Genomic DNA, 25,240 nt, shown 5'->3' with positions numbered 1-25,240 from the left:
GAGTCAATTAATAGCCCAGGAGGAACGGCTGAAACATGGGCTTCCAGATTCAAGCTATTGTGAGAATTTTATTCTATATCAGTCTAATAAAATAGGAATGAGCATTTACAGTTTCATCCAGCTTACTATACACATCCTTGAAAAACCTCCCTCCCACACACATTTCATTTTTGCTATGTAATTAAATTATAGTTACCTGGACAGTAATGCGGACGGTTTCTGATGAACCGCTCTGAGGTTTTGAACCCTGTACAGAAATAATGACAAGCAGAGGGGTTTTATTCACTCCCCTACTAAATAAGCCATCCAAATGAAAGTCAAATACTGAAACAAAAAGAGGTCTAGCCCAAATCACACAGACTATCAAACTGCCCCACAAAAAGTGTTTTCAATATTTTTAAAGTATAAAAGGGAGATAATACTGTGTATCCACATTATATGGAACATCAAAAGAAGCAATGTGTGATATTTCATATAATATGGGTACACAACTTATTATAGGAAGTGATATTTGTGTTATAAATGTAAGTCTTTTGGCATGACAAATGTAAGTCTTTTGGCATGACAAAGACTAAGAAACACATTTGTTATGGAAGAAACATTTGTGGATCATTTATTCTTAATCTAAACAGGTGGATATGTCTACAAAGAATCTAAGAAGTGGGAAATGAAATGAGGGGATGTACAAATTAGGACAAAGACGTTAAAGCTTCAATGCATAAGAAATCATGTGTGTGTGTGGCTATTTACCATGCAGAACTGTTGATGACACACCCTACTGGTATTGGTATTGGTATGAATAAAGAAATCTCTCTTACCTTGGAATAAATGATCCCACTGTATTTGGAATTTGCAATTTTCTATAAGAAAATATGAAAATATTCAGTTGGACTATGATCCATTTGTAAGAAAGGGTAGTAATCCATATGAATAAGTCATCTAGGTCTATATCTTGAGCTTGATCATCAAAGTCATCGTTTGCAGACATTGGTCCATGTGGTTCTTCCATAAGAATATCAATAACAGCTGTCAAGGTTCCCTTAAGGACAACTTCTCTATCTCTGCAAGTTTTTCCTTCAAATGTGTAACAATCAGGGAGGGGGTACTGTATATTCACTGTTTTCAACCTCTTACCCTCCAGATATCTTGGCCTTCAGCTCCCATAAACTCTGGGTATCTGTCTTGGGTTTCTGGGAGTTAAAGTCCAAAACATCTGACAATCCAAATGCAATACATGCCTGATTCATGCAAACAACAATGTACCCATACAGCAGAGTAAGGTATCTGTTGTAAGCTACAGATGTTGGGGAACAGAAGATGATGCTGAAGCCTTAGAGATTTTTGTTTCATATGGCCTGTCCTGTGCCTCCTACGACACCCTGCTACTCTTAAATACAATGTAAGTTGCTGTCCATTCCCCAGTTTTGAACTAAAACTGAACTATACCTCTGACTGATTTCCATGAGACAATAAGGTTTGCAACCACTGTCCTGCATCATCCTCTAGATGATATTGTACTACAATTCCTACCATCCTGCTAAGGATTTCAATCTTTGCTCATTTCATTCTCCCAAAAGAGAGAAACATTTTAAAAAGAGTTGAGTTTTTTTTCATTTCAAGTTTGTTTTCTGTTTGTTTTGTTTTTTGTACAAAAATAGAAATTCTGTGGAAAAGAAAGTGAGGAAATTTTTTTGCACCAAAGACATTGCATAATAATAACAAAAACACAATTTTTGCACAAAGGATGCTGAAAACAAAACAAAAGATAAAAGCTCTGGTTTTTCTATTCCTGCTGAAGGAGTTGACTTGCAGCAGTTGACAATTCTTCCCCAATGAGGTATCTCAATGTGTTAAGAGGTCCTTTCTCATTGTGGAATTATTCCATACCTTGATTTCAGTTAATGAGAAAGTGTGGGGGGAAAGCAGCTATATGGGATGGAGATAGAGGATGAGTTAGTAGTAAGAGAGTGGGTAGCCACAAGGTTTGTCCTAATGTTATTAAGAAAGTTAAGGCTATTAAAAGTAGCATTCTGCTTACCGATGAAGTGGATTCACGCTATTGAGAAAAGAAAAAAAAGAAACACAATTGTGTTATTAGACTGAAAAACTGTTTCTTACAGAAGGAAAATTAGTGCAATCTTATACGTAACTATGCACAAGTAACTCCACAATTCTATAGGACTTACCTCTCAGCTATGTAACCAAGTTTTCTAATATAAACCTACATGGCAGGGATGGGCATCTCCCCATTAACTCACCCACCTGCAGTTTGCTGTTGCAAAAATCCAATTCTGGGATTGATAAATCTGTTGTGATATCAGAGCTCTCTGACAGAGAAGGCTAAATATCTCAAAAAAAAAAAAAACCCTACAAATCCCAGAATTCCATAGCATTGAGCCATACCAGTTAAAGTGGTGTCCAACTAAAAGTGGTGCAGCCTTCAAGTTAAAATATAGCAAAGAAAAAGTGTTTACCTCTGGAGGGAAGGGCTTGCTCTCTGGATAGGTGTATACCTGTAAAAAGAAAACAATAATAAAGTGATTTCCCCAATAAATACATGATTGATTTTCCCCATTTTTTATAGAAAGGCAAGAATGATCTTCAAAATACATGGAGAAGAAGAAGAAGAAAAATGACATTGTGGGATCATCTTCCATTATTTCCATACCCATTTCTAATAGATTGAACAATTCAGGAAGTCATTCTTTTACCCTGATTTTAACTGTTTTAAAGAACATTTTCCAATGGGGGGGGGGATAGTAAGAATTGAAAATAGCTAAGACAGAATAATTAAAAATATAGAATCATAGAATCATAGTATCGTAGAGTTGGAAGAGACCGCAAGGGCCATCCAGTCCAACCCCCTGCCATGCAGGAAATCTAAATCAAAGCATCCCCAACAGATAGCCATCCAGCCTGTTCTCTGTGTTACAGCTCTTGCTGCCAACATAGAAAGGAGCATGGCTTGCATTTGCTAGCTTAACTTTGTAACTTTGATGTGATGGGTGAAAGCAAAGCCAGCTCTACCAAAGACAGTCACATTTTGTCATGAAAAGACAGCAAAGTCGAATTTGTTAGTGATGTATTTTTATTGCCATGGATTGAGAAATGTGTTTGTGTGATTTGCTGCCTTGCATGCCGAGTATAACTTAACTGGTTTTAAATACAGAGCACCTTTTGATTATGGAGAATGTCACATCCTGTTCTACCTCAGGCTGCAGTAGGTTTGGAGCTGCCATTGAGAAAAAAGGCCTTTTTAAATTGAAGAAATATGCAGTTGACATATTGCCTGTGAGGGAAAAGGGGGAACGGATGTGTTTAATGTCAGAGTTTAAAATTATATGGGTATGCAACGGATGGCCTTGTAATGAGACTTGAAGTCATATCATGGGGATAGGTATCTATGGTACATAGCATAACCCATGTCCACATAGCAAAAGATGTGTCATCATACTTGTGCTTGCTGAAGCATGGATCGTAGTTTACCAATACTTACAATGTAAAGATGGGAGGGGGAAGCATACCTTTACCTTGCTGCCTGCCTTGGTGGAAACAGACTGTAATAAAGAGGACAGCCATATATATTAGTTATATCTATCTGAAGGAAAATGCAGTTCATAATAATATTTTACACCATTATCACCATTCTCAGGTAAACAATAAGAGTCATTTGTGCTATTTGCTCTGTCTGTTCAACACTCTGGAGTCATGGGAATGGTTAGGTATGGGAATCAAGAAGAAAAGCTGTTTTCTTTCAATATCAGCGTTAGTAGCAAAGTGCTGTTCTTGTGTGTGCCTTCACGTTGTTTCTGACTTATGGTGACATTAAAGTGACCCTATTGTGTGGTCTTCTTGGAAAGATATATTCAGAGGGGGTTTGCTATTGCCTTCTGACATTGAGAGTGTGTGACCTGCTCAAGATCATGTAATGGGTTTCCATGGCCAAGCCAGGATTTGAACCCTGATCTCCTGGAGTCCTAGTCCAGCATTCAAACCATTACAGCATCTTGGCTGTAATAATGAGGTAAGAAAGTCTAAATGCAGATTGGAATTGCTGGGAGTCCAGTACTACTTTTGGAATTAAAATGGCAAGAATCTCAAATTTCCACTGAATAACACATTTGATTGCATGTGATTCTTGTGACTATCTTTCACAAAATGAGTTAAACTATGGTAAACATTTATTAAATAAATGCTAACGTAAAAAGCCTGCTTACCTGGCCATATGAAGACTGATCACTAATGTCAGTTCCAGCCTGTAAACAAAAACAAAACTCCCTTAAGAATATCCTTTTTGAATGATTCAGCCAGCATTACATATTGAGGGGGGGGGGATTGTATTGTGGCCTGTGCTTGGTGGAAGAATAATGGGATCCAGAACTAAATTTATTAAGACAATCTTTGAGTTTCAGGCAATGTCTAAATAATTGTAACCCCTGAGAGGTCTGGCCTCTAGAAACTATTTCAAAGAGTAAACCATACAGCAAGAGTGATAAACACTTCTAGTAGCTTTACATCCAATAGAATAAACAAAAAGGTAATAACACACCTACACATTCCTTTCCTAATAGTTAATGATCCAGAGCAGATTGTATAAAATGTATGTTTGATAAAGGAAAAAGCTGAAGGTCCTGTCCTGGCTACTGGGAATAAGGTAAGACAAGGCTTACAAGAGCTTTTGTGGATATAAACTCACTTCTATTTGGATCCACTACAGAGTACTCTATACTACATCCAAAGACATAGCCTTATATCCATTAAGGTACAAAAATAAAAACCATTTGGTTCTAAAGGCACTACTACAAGGTTAATATAATGCCATGACAGTTAAAAGTAGATCTTCAGAATTAGAATGCCAAAATGTATGTGCAAGTAACTCCTTTCTATACACATCTATGTAGAACTAACTGGGTAACTGATCCAATATTTCCAATAAGTATCAATCCACAATATTATCACCTGTTTGAGATACCTCTCTGTCTGATACTCAAAGAGCAAGAAATTTCAAGAACGCTTAGGTAGTCTGTATGAAAACTTCTGTTCTGTATCTACCTGTTTCCTGGAGAGAACGATATGGCTTTGTTGTATGTTATGCGTGAAGGTTTTATTTATTAGACTACCCTTTATCATGGACATGGTGTAGGAGGAGCTTTAGCTTAATGGAAGAGCACATGCTTTGAATGTCCTAGATCTAGGAGGGTTCAACCCCTTGCACTTTGAGGTGGGATTACCTATCCAGAGAGCTGCTACCGTTCAGTGCAGGCCAGTGCATCTCAAGCTATATGATACAAGGGAACAACAATTCCCCCCCAATATGTCAGGGACCAATACTTTATTTGTGCCCATTGGTTACAATTATTTCCTGGAAGCTCATCAGAGACTGGTCATCAAAGGCCTATGGACTAAAACTGGTCCATGCACCATCACTTTGGCTGTATTTTCACTGCAGAATTAATGTAGTTTAACCATCATCGCTCCATCCTATGGAATCCTGGATTTGTAGTTTTGTGAGATATTTAGCCTTCTCTCTCAGATGGCAACAAATGGCAAATACCAAGATTCCATAGGAGGAAGCCATGACAGTTAAAATGGTGTGAAAGAGCATTAATTCTGTAGTGTGACAGCAGCCCTAAGGTAGCACTGGAATAGGCATTACTAAATTAGAGGGGTACGCTTTCAAAGTTTCTGTGCATTGCTGAGCACCATACAATGTACATCACAAAAGAAAGAGATATAACAGTACTTACATCTCCGCAGCCATATTGGTTGTACACACTTCCAATTTTGCCCTGTGAGCAAAAAGAAAGAGATGTATACTTTTTTTTCTTTTTCTTTTTTTGCCAGGCAACAGGCACACCAATGTCCACATAACATACATGTATTCTAGGACTGCCTTTGAAGCCAAGATTCATTAATGATTATAGAAGCATGGGAGGTAATGTATGATTAAGATGAAAAATGAAACATCATTTTATCATGTTAAGGCCTGGGTGTTATAAACATTAATATAATCAATACAAAGCAAACTGGCAACACAGAGTTCTAAAACTTCATTAGGTTCAGGAGTGGGATTCGGAGTGGCCCTAGTTCACAAAGTTATTTTAAAGGAAGGGCTGAAGCCACCTAGTTATATCTTATTTGCAGGGATCTCAGTATTTTACTTTCAATTGCTACTTTGACAGAAAACGATAGAAATATTTAGACATTTTAAACATAGTTTGAATGACTGGTGTTCCTGTTGATTATTTGTACAGTCTAACCGATGGACTGAAATTAGGCACCCTCACAGAGGGACAACAAACCATCTTGAGAACAGGGTGACACAGTAAGCCCACAATGTAATTTTGCATTAATAAATCACACCCTCAGAACAACTGGATGACAAAAATATTATGTATCATTCTAAGGCCTCAATTTAATGCTCCACCTGTAGTATACATGAACATATACAGACCTATGTTGAGCCATATATCCTCCTGCCTACTTACTGTTATGCCCCTGACACTATTCCAAGTTTCCATTCTGGGTTCACAGCAATCTGGGAGACTCAAATATCTATGTTCCCTATAGCCAGGCACAAGATGATTTACAGCAGCACCAAGACTCCTGGAGGACTCTGGTGGATCTCAGTGCCATTGCCATCATTTCACTTCCAGCTATAGGCGATGTAGCCAAACATTTCTGCGAGGCTGCCTGCTCGCCCAGACACATGGAAAGGCCATGCAGTCAGCATCTGGGGCTTATCAGAAGGCCTGAAGAGGGGCTTTTGGGAGGTGCACAGGGGGGAAGAGAAGGGAAGATCAGTCTCCACAGAGCTGCAAAAAGAATATCTGCACACAAAAGGGAAAGTTAGATGTGCAGGTGCCTCTACCAGAATTCTGGCCTAAATCTAGATCAATGTGTGCTTACCCCCATACATCCACTGCTGCTGCTGCTGCCTTTTCCTTGTTTGATCACAATAATCTAAAAGAAAAACAAATATACCATTCATTTTTATGTCTTTGTTTTAACTATAGATACAAAAGCAGGGAAGGGAGTGACTATAGCCTGCTGTATATACAGAGAAAATTATACAAATATTTGCAGCATTTGACTGGTGGTCATCATAATGATTTCTGGTCTCTAAGCTTCAGACAAGAGATTGTTCCTGAGAGCTTTTTGGGCTCATGCACTTATGATTCCCCCTTTCCTGCTCAAAATTATCTCCTTTTGCATTCCCCTTTCCCATTCTGGCATTAATAAGTTTAGTTCCTATATTTGACAAACTGAATATTAATCATCAATTAGTTTCTTTGTCATTGGGGCAACCCTAGAATTAAAAGCATGAATCTGTCACCACCAACTGTAATTTGGGATTCGCATGTTAATGTGAGAGAGGCTTAAAGGCCACACAGTATGGGGAAATAAGAGACAGCAGAGTTTAAAAAATAATTATTGCAATTATTAATGACCTAGATTTCAGCATGCAAGGTGCCTTCCAAGATGTCTTACAGGTTGCTTAAAGATATGTTAATAAATCACAATAAACACTATTATATATCATTTCATAAAGATTCTTCCTACACAGCAGGGCAGGAGGTGGGGAACTTTCCACCCAGAGAAGGTCTCCCACCATTTCTTTGAATCTTTCTCATGAGGCAGTTGGTAATAGGTGGCACTGTGGAAGTAAAGTACTGACAGAGCAAGCTCTGGGATAGTTTTCACTTGCTTCCATGGTATTTTTGTGGTTATTTACCATCAAATCTGGTTCAACCTGCAGCAACATTATGAATAAGAGACCTCCAAGAATCCCAGTCAACAGCCTGATGTAGGTCTTGTAAACTTCCTTGATTAAGTCCATCCACCTGTAATGTGGTCTTCCCCATTTCCTATTGTCTTCCATTTACTGAGCATTTCCAGTGAATCATATTGTTTCATGATATGTCCAAAATCTGATAATCTCAGTTTTGGCTTCTAGTGATTTAAATATTTAATTTTTCAATTAAAAGTTTAATAGTTCCAGCATTTTTCTGAGAGCTTAGTAGCTATGATTTTGCCAGATTGCTAGGGGAAAAAAATAGGGTTCTGAGAGTGTACATTGCAAATGCCAATAGCCTTACAGACATTTCTTTATGGACAGGCAGTTTTGGGAGGAGCTGGTTTCCTACAGACAGCAGGGGACAGTGATGCTAACTATTCCAGCTCCTAGTGTTCTCCCTGTGGAAGTTTCCTTTTCTCATCAGATTCCAGATTCAAATGTGTTAGGCTAACCGGGCCTGAAATCCAAGCCAGAGCAAAGCTTTTGTGAGATTACTGAAAGTTTCAGGAAGAGAACGGAATAAGGGAAAAGAGTCAATTGGTGTTTTTCCACTGAGCTCTGGAAATAAACACAAAATCAATTTCAAGTACAACAAGTAAAACAATACTTACTTCAGAATGTTTGCCGCTGCTCTGAGATGAACCTTGCATATTCTGAAAACAAACCATGAATTTAAATTGAATGCAGCAGGGGATAAATTTTAGTCAAAACATTTATTATAAAAACACTTTCATTATGAAGAGAGTTCTTTGAAACTCATTTCCTTGATCCTCTTAACTATACTGGATGTGGCTAGGTTTGTTTGGTTTTTACAGTGGTACCCCGGGATACGAAAGCACCGCCTTACGAAATTCCCGGGATACGAAAAAATTCCAAAGAAAAAAACTGTTCCGGGTTACGGTTTTTTTTTCGGGTTACGAAAAAATTTTTTGGTGCTTTTCGGCGCGATTTCACACGAAATCGCGGCTTTCGCTATTAGCGCCTATGGGCTATTCGGCTAGCGAAAGTTTCCGGGTTACGAAAGCGGCAGCGGAACCAATTAATTTCGTAACCCGGGGTACCACTGTATTTTTAACGTTTAGATTGTTTAGATTACAGTAGTTTAAAAGGTTCTCTGGAAGCCCTGAGAAGTACAGTACAACTGTGTAGCAATCATCAAGGACAGAAAACAGAAGATGAACACAGTTCTTCTAAGCCATTTGAGTCACAATGGGAAGACCTCTCTTAAAACATACCCCAAAGGAACAAGCTCCTCAGAGACTGTCTGTGTGATTATTCCTACCCATGCGGCTGTGAAGCAAGGTGTGCAGTTTGGTGACTAGTGACTTGCAGGAATGGTGGATCCATTCTGGAATTTATTCCAGACTTTAAAAGAACTATCCATTGTGTTTAACCTACTTGGGGGATAGGGTTTTACCCTGTGGACAGCTCCTTTAAAGTCTGGAATAAAATCCAAGGAGGATTCACCACATCCCTGCCATAAAAACCACAGCCCATCTCTGGTGTGTCTTGCTTCTGTACCCTATTTCCCACAGAACATGGCTCTTGCCAGCCCCTCAACAGTTGTTTGAGGTGTGAGCCAACGCCCAATTCTGCCAGGGAAAGAGATGCATAAGGCTGAGTGCCCTCACTCCCCTTTTCCAGGCCAAAACAGGGTTCTCAACAGCTCACCCAAAACCTTGTCCCTCTCCCTGTGTGACTCCTTTTTGAGATGATTTATAACAGCAAGAAGCCAATTCTGCTAGGAAACAGGGTGCATGAGAAGACTCTCTCCTTGTACACAACTCCCAGCAGAATCAGAAGAGGAGACATGATGATCTCAGCATCCAAAGAGAGATGGCTTTAACCTTCTCATCACCATGTAATGAAATGGAGAGGGGAAAGAGTGGCTGTGTCTCTAGTGTGAGTATGACTGCATGCATGGAGGCACATTGCAAAAGCAAGTGTGTTTGTTTGAGAGACTGAAGTATTTGTGTCTGTAGGATGGGAACAAAAAAGTGTGGTTTTGGTATGTCTGTGTCTGTAGGAATGGGTGTCTACATGCACAAATGGATGTGGATACAGCTCTGACACATCACCCCATGTGGCATCCATGCTCAAAAGTTAGGCATTCCCTGAGCTAAAATGACTGGGGAGTTTTGCACAAAGTTTTGCACAAAGCAATGATCATGGCAGTTAGCAAAAACATGTTTCCAGTTACAATATTTATGTGATTTTGTAAGTTACATAATTTCATACTACATAATTACAACATACTACATTTAAAAAAAGATATCCGTGTTCTTATCAAGTCTTTAAGAATGATAGAGCTTTGGAACAAAAATAATGCTTACCTTGACGCAAGCACCACTGCTGGATTGATATACTCCACCCTGGGGGGGGGGGGGGAAATCACCAAAGTTTGTTTTTATAAAATAAAGAACCATAGTACGCATGACACTACCAGAAGGCTGATTGATTCTGGAGTCCTTATATAGTATTGCAGATTACCATTATGTACCTGCCTGCTGGTATGAAAAAAAGTGCAGTTAATCTAATCACATTGTTGTTGTGTGCCTTTGCTTCCGACTTAATGGCAACCCTAAGGAGAAACTATCACAGAGTTTTCTTGGCAAGTTTCTTCAGAGGGAGTTTGCCTTTGGCATCATCTGAGGCTGAGAGAGTGTGATTTGTCCAAGGTCACGCAGTGGGTTTCCATGGATGAGCAGGGATTTGAACCCAAGTCCCCAGTCATAGTCCAATATTCAAACCACTATGCCATGCTGGCTCTCGGTCTTGTCATAGGATTCCTTTAATAAGAGGATAGGATTCTTCCAAACACTTGTTTGAGTCTAGCTGGGAATGGTATGTGGGAATCCTCACATCTCTAACTTTCTGCCTTTTCCAGTTTTTACACTTACAGTATAGCATTAAGACTCACATCTGCATACTAGAGATTTCTTTGTTTTAAAGTTTTTTTTTATAATAAAAGACTTTCAGCATATATTCGTACATTTTGATTGGCTTCAGGGTGGAAAATGTGTGCCTGAAGATTTGCTAGCCTCTAGAGCCTTCCCCATAGCCTTGCTGTCCCGCTACCTTATTGTGTAGAAATGGCATTTGCTGTCTTGTTAACACCTGCTGCACCTGTAAATCACCAATAAAAGTCCTGTTTTGAATCCAGTGGCTTATAGCATTCTTGGAGTCAAACAAATCTCAGGCCAGGAATGGGTCCAATCTCAGCTCAAACAAGTTTTGTAAGTACTGGAGAAGAATGTTGTGCAAACCTTAGCAGGAGAAAGCTTTCCAACCCTGGATTAGAAGGACAATCCAAAGGCATGCTGTTCTTTTTTAATGAAATGTTCCCACAACTGTATATTAGTACAGAATGCATTGGCAGTCATAAAACAAGAACTCACTGACAGTTTGAAAAACAGATAAAAAGTTCTTACCTCGCCACACTTTATGTCGAAAGTCACAACTGACTGGGGAAAGAAAGGGACAAAGAGTTACTAAAAATTATGCTGAGTAATCTGTTATGAGGCCAGTCTGTGCGCATTCACCATTCATCATGGATATTTGCTTTGGAGTTACATACGTGGTTAAGTGTCATGATAGGGCCAGATCTACTAAGCATCTCTTATTTGCATTGCCTGTGTCTAGAATTCTGAAGTGCTTTTTCAATAGTCATAAAAATGATTAGAATTATAGAATCACAGAGTTTGAAGAGACCACATGGGTCATCCAGTCCAAGCCCCTGCCATGCAGGAATACACAATCAAAGCACCCATGACAGATGGCCATCCAGCCTCTGTTTATGCTGTTAACATATTACCTCAGGAGCCTAGTTAGTGTTTCCATGTGATTCCTTCCTGTGGCATTTTAGTAGAATATGAACTGGAAAAGCAAAGGGGCATCAATATTAAAGCTAAATACTTCCTGTTTTGCATGTTCAGATGACTTCAGGTGAGATTTGGTACAGGCTACAGACTTAGGGCATATCCACACAATGGTAATAGCACTTTGATACCACTTTAACTGCCATGGTTCTGTCTTATGTAATTCTGGGATTTGTAGTTTGGTAGGGGACTTAGAATTCTTGGCAAGATAGCCTCCTGCTCCAGGTCACTGAATTCTAAGTTCCTCATCAAACTACAAAGTCCAGGATTTGTACGGCAGAATCATAATCATTAAAGCAGTATCAGAATACAATAAACTGTGTAGCGTGGAGACAATCTCAGAAGTTTAGATGATGATGACGATGACAGCTAACATTAGCATTTTTGCCTCACTTCCCCCCCCCCCCAAAAGGCTTATTTTCTGAACAATAATGACTGTAATTGTATCATGAACATATCCGAGTAACATATGAAAGGGGTGGTCTCTCCCCTTTCGTATTTTACTGGAATATCATGGGAAACAACTATGAAGAAGAGGCAACCATACTGATTAGGTAACATAATTAAAAGTCTTATTTCATGTATATCTGAGGGGTGATTTTTAAATATTGGATAATTGTTCTTTTAAAAATGTATTTGCTTGCAAACTCCCATGTTTTTCAGTATGGAAATTTAGTTATTAATCAGTACATCATAAATACCTTTCTCCTACTTTTTCGTATGTTATTTTCACTTTTGGAGTCATCTGTCTTCTTAGTGTTGACAGGGGTCTCAGACTCTGCGTCAGCCTCAGCAAGGAGGGTGCTGACGTCAGTTTCTTCCTGTTCCTCATCAGGAGTTTCAATACCAGTAGTGATCTCTGAAACCATGGATGTAACGTTGGCTATGTCTGAGCTATTGGCCGTCATTGTATCATTGAAGGCCTCGGTAACATTGACGGCCTCAGTATCATTAGCTATGTCAAAACCTCTGGGTGAGAGCGTTTTGCTATGAACTCCAGTCCAAAAGATATCATCATCTTGAACAAAAGTTGCCCTAGAAGAGGGAAAAGGTGAGAAATCAGTGGTGAGGTAAGTTTTCTTAAACAAAATACATAAAATGATCAGTGAGTAACGTTTGCTGTCATTATAATTTGCATTATATGTCACTGAGCAAACTGTACATTGATTTAGCAAATTACATTTGACAAGAATTAAAAAGAAAAAAGGAAGTTAAATAGATCAGTTATTTTTAACTGTGAGGTTTTTATTACCTCTTATTTATCAAAGCATCACATGGGCACAGAATTATCACAAAGTGCAAAGTGCAGAATTAATTGGACAGCAGCATAGTATTTTTTTGCCTCATTCATCTGGCTGTGTTCAGCCTATTTATTAATTTCCAAACACCAATTCTGCTCATGAAAAAAAAATACTACTCCAAAATATTTGTTGTTGTTGTTGTGTGCTTTCAACTCATATCTGACTTATGGTGACCCTAAAGTGAATTATCATTGAGTTTTCTTGGTAAGATTTGTTCAGAGGAGGTTTGTCACTGCCTTCCCTCAAGGCTGAGAGTGTGTGACTTTTTCAAGGTTGCCCAGTGGGTTTCATGGCTGAGCTGGGAATCGAACCCTGGTCTCCAGAGTTGTAGACTAAAACTCAAACCACTACACTATGCTGGTGCTCACCAAAAATATTGACCTGTCCAAATAACAAGTCCCTGCCTCCATGCCCAAAGAACCATTTCATTGTTTATTTCAAGATGGCATTTAAAATGCCTTTAAAATATTTTACAAAACATTTTAAAGTATTGATTTATTAAATAAAATTATCACTTACATTATCCGAATTTTTCTAGTACCCTCGGGAGCAACCCAATTTGTTGTAATTCTGTGCTTCACACTGGGATTTCTGTGACTGACTGCTGAATTCTGAAAAGAGAAAATGCATGACACTAAGAACCATGGAAACACAAGTACACTCGCTCATTAAGAAAGGAGAAAAATGAATGCAATAACTAAGCTAACAGTCTTCTCTTGCTAAAGATTCCATGAAACCACAGTTGAGAACTACTGTTCTATGTATTTCTGTTCAGAAATATATACCATTGAGTTCAGTGAACTTAACTCCTTCAACGGACCTGACCCGCACAGACTTGCAGCTTAAGGCTTCTATGGCAGCTGACATGAAATTGTGGAGAAATTTAATTCATTTTCAATTTTTGCAACTCAGCTTTAAGTTTTCAGAACCTGATTTAAGGTTTTACAGTGGGGTCTTCTTAGCCATGGACTTGCCATCCGTGATGTGAGCTTTCGCAAATGGCAAGTCCGTCTGTTTGTAATGGAGGCACATGCACACACGGCCATGCTAGCGGCTGTGCATTTCCATACCACCATAGAAAGCGACAGGACTTGAAGTACAGTGAAGGCTTTCATGACCGACGTCCATGGTTTTTTGTGGGTTTTTCGGGCTATGTGGCTGTTCTAGAAGAGTTTATTCCTGATGTTTCACCAGCATCTGTGGCTGGCATCTTTTCTCTGAAGATGCCAGCCACAGATGCTGGCGAAACATCAGGAATAAACTCTTCTAGAATATGGCCACATAGCCTGAAAAACCCACCAAAAAAACCTTTGTAAGTACTGTTGCAAACCATCTGCAAGATACTGACAAATGCTGACAATAACATGTCATCAAAAGTCCATCAAAAGTAACTGAAGTCAAACACGAAACACCAAAATATTTGTAACATATTAAGACATTAGGATAATGTCAGCCATTAAAATTGGCATAGGAGAATCCTGAAGGACAGTGTTATTTCAGCACTGCAAACCAAATCTTGATTTTAGACTTTTTACTAAGCAAATGCTGGACTTTCAATATAAGTTTTTTAAAAAACTGGCAATCTGATCCACTGCTTGAGAATTGTATAGCTTCTGTATTAAATTCACTTATTAGTCCCTATTAGAATAAAGTCGATTGCAGAATGGTAATACTCATGAGAATACCATTGTTTTGTTGTGTCTACTCTAGCTGGATTAGACCTGTCATGTTGTACTGAGCCTTGGCCCTATCCTCTTGGACTATGGTCCTCAATGTGTTTACCAGACAGCCAGGTAGCCAGGCTGAATTTTTTCCCTTAATCCAGGTCTAGAATATCACAAATATTTTGTTTTGTGTTTGTGAGAAAGATGAACAACAGCTCACCTCAGTGTTAAAACATATATCAGCAAAGCATGATACCCATTTAATTTTTTTTTAACAAACATAACTGAGGAAGCAGAAAGAAAGAAATTAAGTTTGGAGGCTGGAGGTTTAATCAAACAGAATGCCAAAATACATTCCCCAAATAAATAAATAATATGAGGAAAAGAACACATACCGCAACATTGGAGCATCGAAGGCCTTGTGTGTTTGAATCTACAATGCGAAACATACCAACAGGAGTATTTCCATCAACTTCTCGAGCCTGTGCCATGAATCCTGTAAATCCATATGGTGATGTTGATTCTAGAGTCACTAGGAGGAACAAACACATTGATAATATTTTGTATCATAAGTATTTTGGCTCAAATGGGTTAGAAAGATGCAGCAGAAATTTTCAATTTCAATTCTTTGGTCTACCATTTTGTCTTAGGGCAGGGGATTTGTTTAAATAGGAACTTTGTTGACTTCATTACCTAAATGTAGATTCTAGAATATTGCTTTGCAGATATTTGAAATCCTCTTACCAAGAAAATCTAGCTTCTGCAACCTGTATAAATTAAACAATATATACTATATTTGCATGATTCCTCCCAAATTGCACAATTTATTCTGAAATGTATGCTTAAAACTCCCCCCCCCCCCTTATTCTAAGGAGAATAAAGGGCCATGTTGTCCTCTTTTCAAATCTATCGTGGCTCCTGGCTGAGGTTTCAGCATGTTTTGAAACATATTTCTCTAGTCATGTGGACTAGAAGCTTGCTGTTTGAAATTAAAATTTAAATTTCCAGGAGGCTCAATGTTGGGATGAATAACTCATCCTTTTTTTAATAAATGAAACTATGGGGAAGAAATTGAACCACACACTTTGATTAAAGTTTAGCGAGATCACCTGGGGCACAAAAATCAAAGATTTGATCACAGGTCACCAAAGATTGACCATCTCTGACCTATGTCTTTAACAAATTTGTGCAAATTACCTTGTATTTCATTTCCGGGGTCATATCTATCAAATGATACTGAGATGACATAAGGCGGTGTAGACCTCTGTGGTCCACTTCCATGATCTGGCAACATGGAGTCACAAGCTATGGAGACATCGTTGTACGGATATCCTAGGACCTTGTGCATGAAAACAGCACAAAAAATGACAGCAAAAAAAGGATGCTTCTCCATCTGAGGAAAGAGAACACAGTGATCAGCTTGACATGACTAGCTCTCATTTACTTGGCCTAATAATGTCCATTTTCGGAGCCTGTTCATACAGAATGACAGATCACTCTACTTCTGGGCTATGTTAATTTTGGCTGGATTTTATTATTATTTATAAGTGCACAATTTCTGCATTTTTCTTCATATAAAAAGGTGGAATATTTGATCCTAAAATATATATTTTTCTCATGCATCTTAGTATGTTTTTTGAACAACATCAACATCATTGCAGTATGTGGAGGAGCGCAATATCTGAAGGATAAACATCTGAAGGATAAACATTCTCCACACAGACATCTGGAAAGTGCTCAGGTCAGTTAGAGCCTCAAAATGCCGACCAAACAAAATCCTCAAAATATCTAGCTTAAATAGTTGTGTGCTGTTATTCTCATCATTTATTTATATAGCTCCATCAGTGTGCATGGTGCTTTACAAAGTAAAACAATAGCAACATAGGGGAAGGGAGGAGTGATGCAAATGTAAAAAATGCAGTACAACTGTAAACTAATATTTATATGCAATATAATATACAGCAAACTGACGAAAACATATAACCAAAATATACAAGGCCATCAAACATTACAATCATTTTACAAATTATAAAAGTGCATTTCTTTTCTGTTCCCTGCCACCTAAGCAAGTAGGAATGTCCTTTCCTGGCATTCCCAAGAGAAGTGTTAATAGGCTTGATACATGCAAAAGACATAATTCCTGCTTTGGCCAGTTCCAAGCAGGTTTTTACAAGGAAGAAAGAAAAAAGAAGTATGGCTTCATGCTTGTTAGATGACATTGAGAGGGATTTAATAAGGATTGGGATTTTTGCTTTCTTCATTCTTTTTCCTCTTTCTCCAAATGGTTACTTAGGAGACAGATCAGATGGATGGCCTAAAGCTGCTCCAGCGGCACACAGACAGCGTGTGACAGCAATCAGCTGACTATATCTGTCCATTAGTGCTGTTTATATCCTGCCCTTCCATTTAAGATATCAAGCCAGTGCATAAGGCTCTTATCATCACGATAGCCTCACAACAACCCAGTGAAGTGGCTAAGGCCAAGATAGTAGAGACTGGTGGCTCTGATGTCAGTGGGGCAATGCATCTGTTGCAAGTTTCACTTTGAACCTTCAAGGGGCTATCTAAATGCTGAATCCTATCCCTACCCACCCAAATAAGTTTGGCACTTTGGATCGCTACAGTTTAGACTAATCCTCAAAGGATTAGACTGTATAAATAATGCAATTTGACACCACTTAACTGCCATGGCTCCACGCTGCTACAGAGTCCTGTGATTTGTTATCTTATGAGGCATCAGCACTCTTTGGCAGAGAAAGATAAAACTACAGACCCCAGGATTCCATAGGATGGAGGTACAGCACTTTAAGTGGTGTCAAACTGTATTATTTCTATGGTGTAGCTGCATCCAGAATGGATTCACCATCCTATTGATGTGGGACCTGCTAGCCTCTAGGACCACCCAGTGAATTTTGTGGCTCACTTTGTATTTGAACCTAGATCTCCAAAGCTCCAGTTTAGTAATACTGTAACCAGTACACAACACTGGCCTTTGCAAACTGTGGAAGTAAATAATTGATACATCCTTTCCCCTATAACATATAAGAACAACATATATTGAGTTGAATCCAAACTAACTAGCTGAACTTTATTTCCACTGAAATAAATGAGACTTAAATAATACCTATCTTGCCTTCCTGATTTCAGCAAGACCTAAGTTCAGCTAACTTAATTTGAATTCATTTGATATTTGATTAATTTTTTAAATAGTCTTTACTATCAATCTAATTAATAAAGCATAAATAACACATTTTCTATCCGGCGCCATTTGCTCCGCGAGGGAGCCGCAGCAGCCAAACCGCGCGGCTCCCGCGCGGAGCAAAAAAGAAGCTCCATTTCGGAGCTTCTTTTTGCGGCGCCTTTATGACGTCGCGAGGCGCCTGGCGCGGACTCGCGACGTCATAGGCGCCGCGACACGTACGGACGCTCAGCGTCCGATACGTAAACATGGCGGCGCCCATGTGGAAGGGGCGCCGCCATGTTGTACGTATTCTATACGTACTAGGGTTAGGGGGGTGCGGAAGCACCGCCCCTTCCTAACCCTAGTACGTATAGAAGACGTACTTTATGGCGGTCTGTATCCCGCCTTAGAGTTCAAATCCATGGATCTTGATTATAGTTCATCAAGACTGTTTAAACTATAATTTACTTCTTTTCATCTCTCTATTCTTTTGTCAGATTTGTCAGATTGTCTTATTAAATAAAATAACATAACAGGAGAAAATTATGAATTTGTTCCAGCCTCTCTTTAAAAAATTGATTGCTTTATTAATGGGTTCCATTTTTTATTATCACTGTAATGGCAACATTTGTTTACATGAGAAAAGGCAATTGACTAATGCAAAAGTTTTTTCACCATTACCTATTAAATTCTGCAGAGGAGGGCTATTTATCATGCTTAAATGCTGAAGGATAGTATACACTGAGGCTGGCAAATAATAAGGGAATTTCAAGCACTTTATTAGAGCACACAGAGAGAAAGCTATGAAATATTTAAAAATTAGTGCCTGAAGAAAGCCATATAAAGAAATATGTTGATCTTGATGCTGTTGTGTGCCTTCAAGTCATTTCCAACTTATGGCAACCCTAATGTGAACTCTCACAGGGATTTCTGGGGCTGAGAGTGTGTGACTCAACCAAAGTCACCCAATGGGTTTCCAAGGCCCAGAGCGGAATCAAACCTTGATCTCCAGTTCTCAAACCACTGCACTATGCTGGCTGTCATGTTGATCTTACACTAGTGTGTGTGTTTTTTTTTTAAACAACCTCTGCTTGAGATTAAAATGCTTATTGATAAACCCTTGGGACAATCCTGGGGAAACTTTATATTACTGGGATGAAAGCGGGGATGAAAGATTATACCTGAGGATATTTATTGGAATCTATTTCCCTGTGTCCTGGGTGTGGGCAAATTTGGGAAAATTGGAGACCAATTTCCTGACTCCCTGAACCTGCTGTGGCCCACAAATAATCTCTCCAGCCAAAACTAGAAGCCCACTTTATTTTAAAAAAAAAACACTTTATTTTTCATTGATATAGCGGGTTTACTGCATTAGGATTCAGATCCTTTTCTTGAAATTGAATCTTACTTCCTGGAGGACATTTTACCTTACTATATATATTTTTTCTTCACCAGGGAGGGCGGCTGGAGCTATAAAATGAATGGGGATTTATGCACAGTATATGATCCCAATTTGGCAAGGACAGTTGTGATTAATCTTATATTACCCCACATTTTCTGCTGTTTTTAATACGTCCCAGTTTTGTCCCTCTTCCTCCTACTTTCTCCATTCATCCTTAGCTTATGACAGCTGCTATAAACTGAGTTCAAAATGCAAAAGGAGTTTGCATTCCATTCACTCATTAGAGGGGAGAGGAGAAGAGGAGCAGAATCTTGTCCTTCCCAGTGAACTCAAGCAAAAATAAATTGCTGCTGTGTGTCTTACTTTGTGCGTTCATCTCCATTAATAACTTTTGCCATTTTGAGCAAACTCTTATATTCTTGGCTGCATGTACGCCACTTTTCATCTGTGAAATGTTGGAGGGTATGTAGTGCACACTCCTGCCCTATGCTAATGTACCTCTTGTGCAGGTCTTGACAAATCAGTGGTATTAGAAAAGAACAAATATCATCCTGAAGTAACATTCATTGGGTTACTGGCTCAGAGCCTTCTTTTGGAACAGTGTGAGTGAGGCTGTTCAGCAAAACTGGGGCTTGCAGTTTGATAGAGAGATTTGATTTTGCTTGAGTGACATGCTCATTCAAGAGCAACCAGTCTTCTGAACCGCCTTGTGCCTAAGAGGCAGAGACAGCTAGTAGGAATTATTGTGTGCACTACAATAATCAGGGACATTGACTTCAGGGACCGGGGGAGCTAGTGCTGGTGATATGATTTTTAAGTCCTGGATAAATGTGGCTAGATATCTAGATCACACACAAACATACACACACAAGCACCCAGTTCTGTCATGTCTAGATATAATGCAAATCTGAAAATAACTACAATGAGATTTTATGTATGGGATGGGATAATGATAAGTGTATGTGAGAGAGTCTATGTTGTCAATCTGCTCTTCTCCTCCACCTCCACCACTTAAAATTTGTGATACCTGTCCTCTTCTTAAGTGCAGTTTCCTTTTCAGTGGTATACTGGCTTTATTTAGTTTCTTTATTATCCTAAACAAGAAAACTTGGTTACAGTTGTTTTCCAAGACAGTGTCCATACATGAAGATTAACAGCAGGTTGATGAGAGGTTATATGCCTGAAAATGGGAGTTGGCCAGTTCTCCATGGTCATTTGAGATGGTTCTGCCTTGAGTTTCTGCAGACACTTGCAATGTACGTCACTCTGACCTTTCTTGGTGACACAGTGAGTAAGAAGTTGCTACTCCCAGTTTGAACGCTTACAGCAGGTGTCACCATGTGATGTAAAACCTGCCCTGTTGAATGAAAATGTTCCTTTGAAACTTTGATGCAACCTGATCTTCAAACTATGGACTCGCATGTCAGTACACTATATGCATTCCTAATTACAGAATAATCAAATGTAACCCTGAAAAGGAGAAGTCACTGCTGTGAGGTTCCTCAACTTTTGCAATGCTTACTCTATACATACACCAGTGGTTCCAATGCTGATTCAGTCCTTGATCCTCATTCCATGCTTCCAGTGGAATGTTTATTTTTAAAGTCATACTTATCAATGAATGGCTACCTATTAGGTGCTCTGCATTCCAATTACACAACCATATTTTGCACAACAGTGAGAACAGTGGACAAATGTTACATTTTTCATTGCACTTTGAGGAGATGCAATGCTGTCAAAATGCTAATGCTATAGGTTCGAGAAAGACAAAAATACCACACAAAATTATGCATAAAGACCCTGACAAAGGTAACAATGATATAATGATGATGATGATGATGTATGTTTTGATTTAATTTGTAAGTTGTCTTGAGTCCCAGTTCTGGAGAAAAGGCAGGGTATAAACAAAGTACATCATCATCATCAGCATCAGCATCATCAGCATCATCATCATCTCCTTGCACTGAAACTCAGTCTACAACTCCCATTTCCATAAGCCACGATCCAGCAAAAATGGAATGGGGAAAGGGAGGGATGGGAAGCACTTATACCTCGGAAATATAACAGTTGCATTCTTCTGTCACAGGGCTCTGATGCCACCCTGCCTTCAGAGAGAAGTGCAAACCTAAGAGAGAAGCTCCCATCTGTCATTATGTGGAATCCAAGTCCAAATATCCCCACCCATCCCCACTGGCATTGCCAGATCATCTCCACCACCTTCCCTAGACAGCCAGACCCGCAGATGTCACCATTTCTGCTACTGTGGAATCAAACAAAGCAATTTAGGTTAAGGTACTATGTACCTTCCTACTTAGAACAGGATGGAAGAACTTTTGTCATTCTAGATACTTTTAAACTTTTATTGTTGTGTGCCTTCAAGTCATTTCCGACTTATGGCAACCTCCAGACAATCCAATCATGGGGTTTTCTTGGCATGATTCAGAGGAGGTTTGCTATTGCCTTCCCTTCAGAGTTGTAGACTAACACTCAAACCACTACGCCATGCTGGCTCTCACCAGTACATCTCCTATAAGCCCTTATTATCAGCTACACTGGCTTCAACTCCTTTTGGAGTTGAAGTCAAAAGCAGCTGGAAGGACAAAGTAACGAAATATCTTCAGTGAAGTGTAGGCATGTGCGTTCTAGGAGTTAGGGCTGCCAGATCAGCAGCTTCCCATTCCCTGAGCCAAAGCATAAGGCAAAGCCCTTGTATAAAAAAAACCCTATGTGTGAAGTTTAAGGCTTTCATGATCGGCATCCGCAGGGTTTTGTGGGTTTTTTGGGCTATGTGGCCACGTTCTCGAAGAGTTTATTCCTGACATTTCTCTGAAGATGCCAGCCACAGATGCTGGCAAAACATCATTAATAAACTCTTCTAGAACATGGCCACATAGCCTGAAAAACCCACAAAAAACTGTGTGTGTGTGTGTGTGTGTGTGAGAGAGAGAGAGAGAGAGAGAGAAAATGTGGGTTTCTATTTCAGTAACAAACTGATTTTTAGGTGCGTTACAGATGGGCCCATGAGGCGCCGTCATTACGCATGAGGGGCGGCGCTTTCTGATGCGCCTTGCCCCTCGCGCGTAACGACTATGTCAAAATGGCAGCGCTGCATACAGATGGGTGCCGCCATCTTCACGTAGTGGACGCGCTACATCTGCACGTCATGCCCCGGAAATGACGCCACGAGTGCGCGCTTCGGCACTTGCAGTGTCTCTTCCGGGGCGTAGGAAGGAGCACGATTTTTGCGCTCCTTCTTTGCAGCGTCCGAGAGCCGCGCCGTTTGGCTGCTGCGGTTCCCGGACGCTGCAACCGGCGGCAGCGCGAGACTGCCTGTTTTGGGCGGTCTGTAACGTGCCATAGTTAAATATTGTTTTTGCTCAAAAACAGCTTTTTCATTTGTATATATCTGTGAATGAAAAGGGGCCAAGTTTTCATTATAACCTTTTACAAGCTCTCTCATTTTACAAGTCTTAGTTACACCCCATTTGGACTACGGTAATGGGGCTCCATTTGAAGCTTCTTCTGGTCCAAAGAGTTGCTGCAAGATTGTTAACTGGGGCAAGCTACAGAGACTATGCCACACCCCTGTTAAAACCACTCCGCTGGCTGCCAATTTATTTCTGGGCAGAGTTGAAAGTGCTGGCTATAACCTGCAAAGCCCTATATGGCTCAAGTCCAGGCTATTTGACAGACCTTATGCCCTTGTATGAGCCAGCCTGGGTGCTGAGCTCATCAGGAGAAGCCCTTCTTTCAGGTCTACCAACGTTGCAAGCATGGTTTGTGGGGACGCAGGAGAGGGCCTTCTTAGTGTCTGCCCCTAGACTAGAACTCCCTTCCCAGGGAGGCCAGAATGGCCCACTCCTTGTTGTTTTTGCAATGGCTAAACCCTTTTTATTCCAACAGGCTTTTAATACAAAAACCTTTTATAGAACAGTCTAGTTAGTGTGAACTGCATTGTTGTACTGTTTTAAATAGTTTTTAAAATCTTTTAAAATTTTATTTTATTCTTTTAACTTGAGGTTCAAATAGTTTTAATACTGTGAATAGTTTAAATCTGTGTTAATGTTCACTTTTTGTGTGTGTTTTAATTCTATTATTTTTTAAAATTTGGGGGGGGGGGGTAAGCAGGATATAAATAAATAAATGTTTCCTGCACTACCTCTTAAATAACTTTAGCTGCTACATGAAAACAGCCAGGTGGTCTAGTCCTTTGTTGTTTAATACTATTGACATTAATACATACCACCTAATTTTAGTGTGCCCAAAGAGTAATGTACAAGATATACAGTCATTTCTTACATATAGCCACCTGCAAATAATGAAGTATGGCTTTGAAGCTGCCTATTTTAACTGGTGTTGCATCTATTTATTTGTGTTATTAGGAGGAGATGGGTGTGCATGTATGAGAAAGGCAGCTCACACAATAAAACAAACCTCCTCCTTCTCCAATGCCACTTATCCAGAGTCCTGGCAACACTAATTTAGTTCTCTAAAGAAATTTGGGGGTGTACCGAGATTACTTGTTAAAACATCTGGATAAAAGGCAGCCTCTTCAGATATTACTCACAGTCCCACTTGCTTACACTTAGGAGTCGACAACTCTAAGGCTCTATTTCCAGCAATAATTGCTGAGTTCACTTGGTGCATGGTTTGGTTTGGTTTGGTTTGGAGACATTGTCAAACTTGTCCTTTTCCCCCTGATGGTCAGTGTGATCCTTCACCAGGTAGGTGAGCTTGTGACCAAAAACTGCCTTGGCGCTGCTGTCAACTGGAATTTCTGGACCTAAAAGAAAGCTTAAATTTTGCTGGGAGGGACTGCCTCCCACTATATTTCCAGACAGGCAAGAATTGCCAAGTGGGCCTGACATGCACCCCACCCACACAGTTTATGAGGCCAGTTTGTGGTCACTGCAACCCACTCTTTTAAGCCAGTCAAACTGGGATAACAACATTGTGTAAGAAAACCCAAATGTAAATTCAGATTTAGTTACAAATATAAATATTTGCCAGATAGGAACTTGTGCAATTCACAGCAAAGGCAAAGACAACTAATTGCCTACGCTTCACAGATATACACAGGCAACTCCTACTGAGCATCATGAATGGCAGTGTAGAATTGTGAGGAATGAAGATATTCATATTTCTTTCCCTCTCAATATGGCTATGCAACATTGTTACTGTGAAGGATCGTGTGTCCTAAAATGTCCACTGAGTCCACATTAAACTTGGTTTGACTTCATAGAACAACATGGAGAAAATATTTTTGGATTGGACAGCCCAGAATCATCCAGCCATACGGCCACTGATTGTGAAAGCATAAGGATTCTGCAAGTTGGAGTCCAAAAAGTACCTTTTCTGAATTCTTTCCCCAGACACTGTGTACACAGTCAACATACTTGGGAAATTGTCCCCTGCTACTAGTGCTTAGGAGCCATAGAAGACTGAGTTTAATCCTTCTTCAGCATCTTGGTTCAACACTTACATTAAGAGCACCAAGAAGCCTTTAAAGCACCATCAGTTGTGTCATTTTCAGATCAAAAACATGACATACACACCAACCCAGTTCTGCGTTTGAATCCCCACGTATTAGCATTCAGTATTAAAGTCACATTTAACTATTGAAAAATAAATCTTTAAATCAAGAGACAGAAACTGCTGACATTCAACCCAGCAACCCTATAAAAAAGAAAGGCAGAGTTTATTAAGAGTTCTTTCTAGAATTCCAGCCACCTACCTTAATAGTCCCCATTTCTGGCCAGCCTTGGTACCTCTGTAGCCTGTGTGCTACAACCTGGTAATGCAGCTGTGATGGAAATGTGACAAAGAGCAGCGAAGGACTGAGATGCTCAACCAGTCATATGGAGGAGGATGGAGAGCAGCCAATCAACGACACCAGAATCTCCACCTCATAAATTAGCACATGCCAGATGAAATGATCTGTGGCAATAGTCATTCTCTTCTTTTCCTGACCTTTAAGTCACCTTCTTCTGTCTTGCAAAGCTTTGAAAATGCTTGA

The 25,240-nt window shown here is 39.6% G+C and overlaps 1 protein-coding gene across 1 annotated transcript in view; it reads right to left on the bottom strand.

Moving 5' to 3' along the window:
* Positions 1-25,013, bottom strand: part of LOC149316522 (uncharacterized) — a 42,873-nt gene extending 17,860 nt beyond the window's left edge. The window contains exons 1-16 of the mRNA XM_089518721.1: positions 24,959-25,013; positions 15,839-16,034; positions 15,037-15,173; positions 13,497-13,588; positions 12,378-12,711; positions 11,230-11,262; positions 10,132-10,170; positions 8,410-8,451; positions 6,910-6,963; positions 5,748-5,789; positions 4,218-4,256; positions 3,531-3,557; positions 2,475-2,513; positions 2,039-2,056; positions 819-860; positions 197-247 (exon numbers count right to left, since the gene is read on the bottom strand). Of these exons, the coding sequence (XP_089374847.1) occupies positions 197-247; positions 819-860; positions 2,039-2,056; positions 2,475-2,513; positions 3,531-3,557; positions 4,218-4,256; positions 5,748-5,789; positions 6,910-6,963; positions 8,410-8,451; positions 10,132-10,170; positions 11,230-11,262; positions 12,378-12,711; positions 13,497-13,588; positions 15,037-15,173; positions 15,839-16,034; positions 24,959-24,973 (1,200 nt within the window). The 5' untranslated portion in view covers positions 24,974-25,013. The remainder of the gene's footprint in view (positions 1-196; positions 248-818; positions 861-2,038; positions 2,057-2,474; positions 2,514-3,530; positions 3,558-4,217; positions 4,257-5,747; positions 5,790-6,909; positions 6,964-8,409; positions 8,452-10,131; positions 10,171-11,229; positions 11,263-12,377; positions 12,712-13,496; positions 13,589-15,036; positions 15,174-15,838; positions 16,035-24,958) is intronic.
* Positions 25,014-25,240: the final 227 nt, after the last annotated feature.

This window comes from Sceloporus occidentalis, unplaced genomic scaffold (assembly GCF_023333645.1).
Source record: "Sceloporus occidentalis isolate IW3139 unplaced genomic scaffold, rSceOcc1.0.p SCAF_3, whole genome shotgun sequence".
In the NCBI taxonomy this organism is placed as follows: Eukaryota; Metazoa; Chordata; class Lepidosauria; order Squamata; family Phrynosomatidae; genus Sceloporus; species Sceloporus occidentalis.
The sequence above is the reverse complement of the archived record's forward strand: the minus strand, read 5'-3'. Positions and strand labels throughout refer to the sequence as shown.